This window comes from Myotis brandtii, unplaced genomic scaffold (genome assembly GCF_000412655.1).
Source record: "Myotis brandtii unplaced genomic scaffold, ASM41265v1 scaffold56, whole genome shotgun sequence".
NCBI classification, from domain to species: Eukaryota; Metazoa; Chordata; class Mammalia; order Chiroptera; family Vespertilionidae; genus Myotis; species Myotis brandtii.
Window position 1 is genome coordinate 4159138 of NW_005370080.1, and position 5289 is coordinate 4164426.

At 40.6% G+C, this 5289-nt stretch overlaps 1 protein-coding gene across 7 annotated transcripts in view; it reads left to right on the forward strand.

Annotated features, from left to right (window-relative positions):
- The window catches only part of MAK (male germ cell-associated kinase), a 59491-nt gene that overhangs the window by 32829 nt on the left and 21373 nt on the right, over positions 1-5289 (forward strand). For all 7 annotated transcript variants that reach the window (XR_001364468.1, XM_005878430.2, XM_014549571.1 and 4 more), the window contains one exon: positions 2862-3034. Coding sequence is in view for 6 of the 7 variants with exons in the window: in XM_005878430.2 (XP_005878492.1) it covers positions 2862-3034 (173 nt within the window). In the remaining variant the exon portion in view is untranslated. The remainder of the gene's footprint in view (positions 1-2861; positions 3035-5289) is intronic.

Consider the following 5289-nt stretch of genomic DNA (forward strand, 5'->3'; position numbering starts at 1 on the left):
TATATATATATATCCCATGTTCAAAGGCTGTTAAATCACATTGTTTATCCATATCTTCAGAAAAAAATCACTTTTACTGTCAAGGTAAACAACCTGCTTCCCTATTTATAATAGTCTGGCCCTCTAGCAACTTCAGCACGAAATTATAGCTAATTTGCCTACAAACGTCAGGTGGTCATAATAATCTGGCCACTCAGTGTATATGTATATACACACACAGTATTTTTTAAATATATCTTTTATTGATTTCAGAGAGGAAGGGAGAGGGGGAGAGAGATAGAAACATCAATGATGAGAGAGAATCATTGATCAGCTGCTCCTGCATGCCCCCTACTGGGGATTGGGCCTGCAGCCTAGGTATGTGCCCTTGACCGGAATCGAACCCGGGACCCTCAGTCCACCGGCTGACGCTCTATCGACTGAGCCAAACTAGGGCTAATGTCTCTTCTTATAAAGGCACTAATCCTATCACATGGGCCTCATCTTCACGGCCTCATATATAATCCCCAATTACCTCCTAAAGGCCCCATCTCCAAATACCATCACAATGGAACATAACTTTTGGGGGGACATATAGATTTCAACATATAAAGTTGGGGGACATATAAATTTCAACATATAAATTTGGGGGGGATGTAAACATTCAGTCCATAACAGTACTGATCCACCTTTGTTGTCCTTTCATTCCTTCATTTTGTTGATAGCATGAAAGACCCTGTCACCACCTGCTGTGCTCAAGTCCATGTAGACTACATGGTGGCCTATATGATCTACCACTTTTTTTTACTCAGGGCTCAAAAACTTTCCCTTTATAACTAATTTTAGAATCTTTTTCCCTCATCCTATACTAACCTTATTAATATGCAGTTTGTAAAAGTCCACCCTCTACTTTATAAAAATTATTTATATTGCCCCTTTCCAGTTTTCGCAGACATACAAGACTACTTCATATAACTGACATTGTTTAACAGCATACAACATCAGCTCCCTAAAATACGATTCAGCTGAAATAAAAGACTTAAACTCAGCTAAGTATAACCTTTGATTAACTCTACTCATCTGAGGCTTTAAATCTTTTTATTCTCCTTAGTCTGGAGCTCATGCTCCCTGGCAAAGAAAAGAGTGGTGTACTAAAATCTGGCAAATAACAGTTTTTGTCATCCTCCATCACTGTGAGTCCATCAACTTCAAGTAATAGCATATCCATTCTTCAAGCATCTTCTTGCTCCCAACATAGTTGTATTTGCTCACCTTGCTTCCAAATTCCCTACTTTTCAATTGCCTTTTGGATTTTTCAGTTTATGTGTCCCCAAACAACCCCATGTAAATTTTAATAGAACCAACTCATTGTCTTCCCAAGCCAGGTCTTCTTCCTAATTCTTTATTTCTATTAAGAGAATCACCATTCTGAAATGGTCAGGCTCAAACTTTTAAAGTGTCCTGGCCTTTCTTTCTCTGTGTCCCCTAGGATTACATGTAGTGACTATGACAGAAACCTGACCACTGTGGCTTAAACAATAAGTGGTGGTTTTTCTCTCATAAGAAGTCAAGTGGTGGGCAAGCCAGGACTGGTGCTGCTGGTAAAAGTAGCCAGACTGCTTTTGTCTTCCTGTTCTACCCCTTAGCAGGCAGCATTTATTCCTATGGACTTAAGATGGTTGTTGCTCCTATAGGGTTGCATCTGACTTCTAGAAGGGGAAAGAGTGAAAAACACTGGTACATGCTAGCAAAGTCTAAAAATGTCTTTTCTGGAAGTCCCTCCCAATAGACTTGTACTTACAGCTCACTAGCTAGATCATGTCACATGTCTACATATAGCTGCAAGGGAGGCTGGAATTTTGGATATTTTAACTGGGCATATTGCTGCATTGAACAAAATATTAGTAAGGAAGAAGGTGAGGATGGCTACTGGGTGGGCAACTAGCAGTGTCTGCCACATGGTCCTTTGACCTCTTTTGAGATAGACATAAAATCCAGACCTTTTTTCCCTTGTTGATAGCAAATGTATTCTTTCCTGAGCATTCCAAACACTATGAATCTGTTGCCCCTGTCACTGCATGCCACTGTCACTTTAAAGGCCTCCTATTTGAAGCCTGACCTTTCTAGCATGCTGCCTTTATCCCATTGTTTTGTGTGGGGGTTTTTTTCTGTTGTTCTCTATTACCCACAGGGTAGCTGCAATTTCTTAGGCAGACATTGAAGGCCCTTCATAATGTAGTATCCATCTGTCTTTGCAACCCCATCCTCCACTGCTTCAGCACAAACCACCTGCTTCTGTAAACTTAGTCTACCCTTTTTTCCTGGAACAAACTCTGGCCCTTTCCTATTGAAAAGCCATACTTTATACATGTCCTCTTCCAAACTAATAACAATAACAACAGCAGCAATGATACCTAATCTTTAGTAAGTCTTATGTGTGAGGCCCTATCCTAAGGACTTTCAATGTATTTTACTATTAAATTAATAAACACCAAGTTAGATAAATACTATATGTTCCCATTTAAGGAGGAAGAAACGAAGGCTTTGAGAAGCTGTCACTTCTTAAAGAGAGACAGCCAACACATGGCAGTTTTCCAAATTACCCATTAATGAAGAGTCAGTTTTGATCCTGAGTCTTCAAGTCTCCCTCCAAACCAAGTTTACAGAGATCTCGCCCTTCTCTCAATTCCTGCCGTATTTTTAGCATGTGCTACCTCTATTTTTGGTAATACTTTTAAATGTATGTATATATATGTATGTTATTTCCATAACTATAGGAAAGCTCCTGGAGAATGGGGACACTTAGTGTCAAATACAATAGCTTATACATAAAAGCATTCAGCAAATGATCAAAGAGGCTGATGACTGATTTTCCACCACAGAAGCCAAGCAGCATGCTGGGGCACAAGAGCATGAGGAGGCGTTGGGGTCAGACTGTGTTCAAGTCTGGAGATAGTTGGGAAGACTTTGAGGACAGTGATTTTGGAACCTCCCAAACCAAGAAACCAAGCATGAGTGTTTTCAGAGAAAAGAGGAGGAAAGATTCTCCATTTCGGTAAGATTTCAGATTCCTCTGGAAAGTATATTTTTATTATGCATCAACCTTATTTTATTCCTTAAGTATAAATGAATGTAGATATTAAAAGATAATAAATAGCTTAAAACTAACTTACCTCTGAAAAGGTAAGACTTGACTTCTCACAGTAATGATTCTCAGTACTGATGGCTGAGTGCTGTGGGTGGGTGGAGGAAGGGGTTCTTGTTAAATTTTTAGTGTGCCCTCTTGAATTATGATCACCATTATCCCATTTGAAATTCACATGCCTACTTGCAGAAAGCAAGCATACTCAGATGGTGTCCAGATTCAACTATTTGCTTGCTATTCTAAACTTTTTTTTATCATTTCCTGAGCTTTTTCTGGAATTTTAATATCTCTGTCAGTCCCTTTTTATAAGTTGAATAATCATGAGCACTTTATTCAACTTTGAAGTGAGGGTGGGTTAAGTTTTGATGAACGTTTTGGGAAAATATTTTCTCCCCTCCTCCCCCCCTCTTTGGATCAGAAGAGAAACAGGGAGAAAAGATGTAGTATGAATCAGGGAAATTTATCTCATCGCTGTTTGGGATTATATATTGCTGAAATCTTCATTTTGGAGTACACATACCTGTGAAGGTGCATGAAGACTCTCTAAGGGGGATACATGCTTGGATAATTCTTTTTTAAATTAATTTTTATTGATTTGAGAGAGAGAGAGAGAAGCATGGATTTGTTGTTCACTTATTCATTGGTTGATTCTTGTATGTGCCCTGACAGGGGATTGAACCTACAACCTTGGCATCTCAGGACAACACTCTAATCAACTGAGCTACCTGGCCAGGGCCTGCTTGGATAATTCTTAGAGTTCCATAGTATTCTTCCCTAAAATATATGAGCTGGAGAATAAACCTGCTTTAATCTACTTCCCACTTTGCCAGAGAGTCACCTCTCAGCCATTTCAAATCTTGCATGCCATAAAGGTATAACAACCTGAATGGTGCTAAACAAAGGAAGAAGACTCGCACCTTCAATTAATTCAAAAGGCTTTCTGTCTATCCTTGTGTTATGCATATTTCTAAGAGGAAAAGCCTGTGTTACAAATAGGGTATTTCAGTATGTGTTGGAAAGCATGGAAATTCAGAACCACTTGAAGTACCAGAGCCTAGAGATGCTTTTTGTTTTAAGTGTACTAGAATGTTTTGTGTAACTGTTATTGGTGGGTTAGTTGCTGTCTGTCCCCCCACCTGTTACTGGTAGTGGAGCTCTTGGGGAGCCCCGGGAACAGGAATTTCCTGAGGCTCCCCACGGAGGATGAGGTATCATGCAAAGCTTTATTGATGATACAATATTAAGGGAGTTCCCCTCCAAGGTTTCATTTCCCTCCATCCTGCCATGGAAAAAGTCCAGCTGTCTCTCCAGCATAGCTAGACTTAAAGCCACTGCCCAGAGTCTTGGCTCTAAGCACAGTCCAGTCCAGCATCTGGCTAGCTTAGCCTGTGTACCCAGCTGCAGTCCATTGCATGTGGGGCCTGCATGGCCATAGGCCGTGTGCACAGGTCATGGAGCAAGCAAGAAATAGGAGCATAAGAGCAGGCAAGCAAGAGAGAGAGAATTCTTTGGGGATTATGTATTCCTGAATTTTCATGGGTGTGCATTGGGACCCACCCTCCTAGCCAATGATCTTTGTTCCCAGGTAAAACTGACAGGCAAGCACCTTCCTTAAGTCACCCCAACTTCACTGCACATGCACCCATCTTCCCCTTTGTTTGATTCCTGTCCCCAGTTATTTGCAGGGAATGGACCGGGGCGGGGGTATGGTGGGTTCTCTGAGGAAAATAAAGTTGCACCTTTCTGGGGAAGCTGCCTAGATGACCATGCTTATAATGTCTGGCCTTTCCTGTCCTCTCTTTCTATTACTAATGTTAATAAACTAGGTAACAAACTATCTGATTTTTCAAAACCCATGGATATAAATTATACATAATTTTTAAAGATTCAGAGTGTTGTATGTAATAGGGTAGTTAAAATTTATTTTATCAAGTCATACCATGAAATACTCCAATTATGGTCAATCCTCATAATCTACACTAATAAAAGAGAAACATGGTAATTGGCGTACGACCGCTACCCTTTTCATTGGCTAATCAGTGAGTATATGCAAATTAACTGTCAGCCAAGATGGCGGCCGGCAGCCAGGCACTGAAGCGAGCACGAGGCTTGCTTGCTGCAGACTCCAACGTTCCCCGCCTCACTTGCCAGCCTCTCATCTGCAA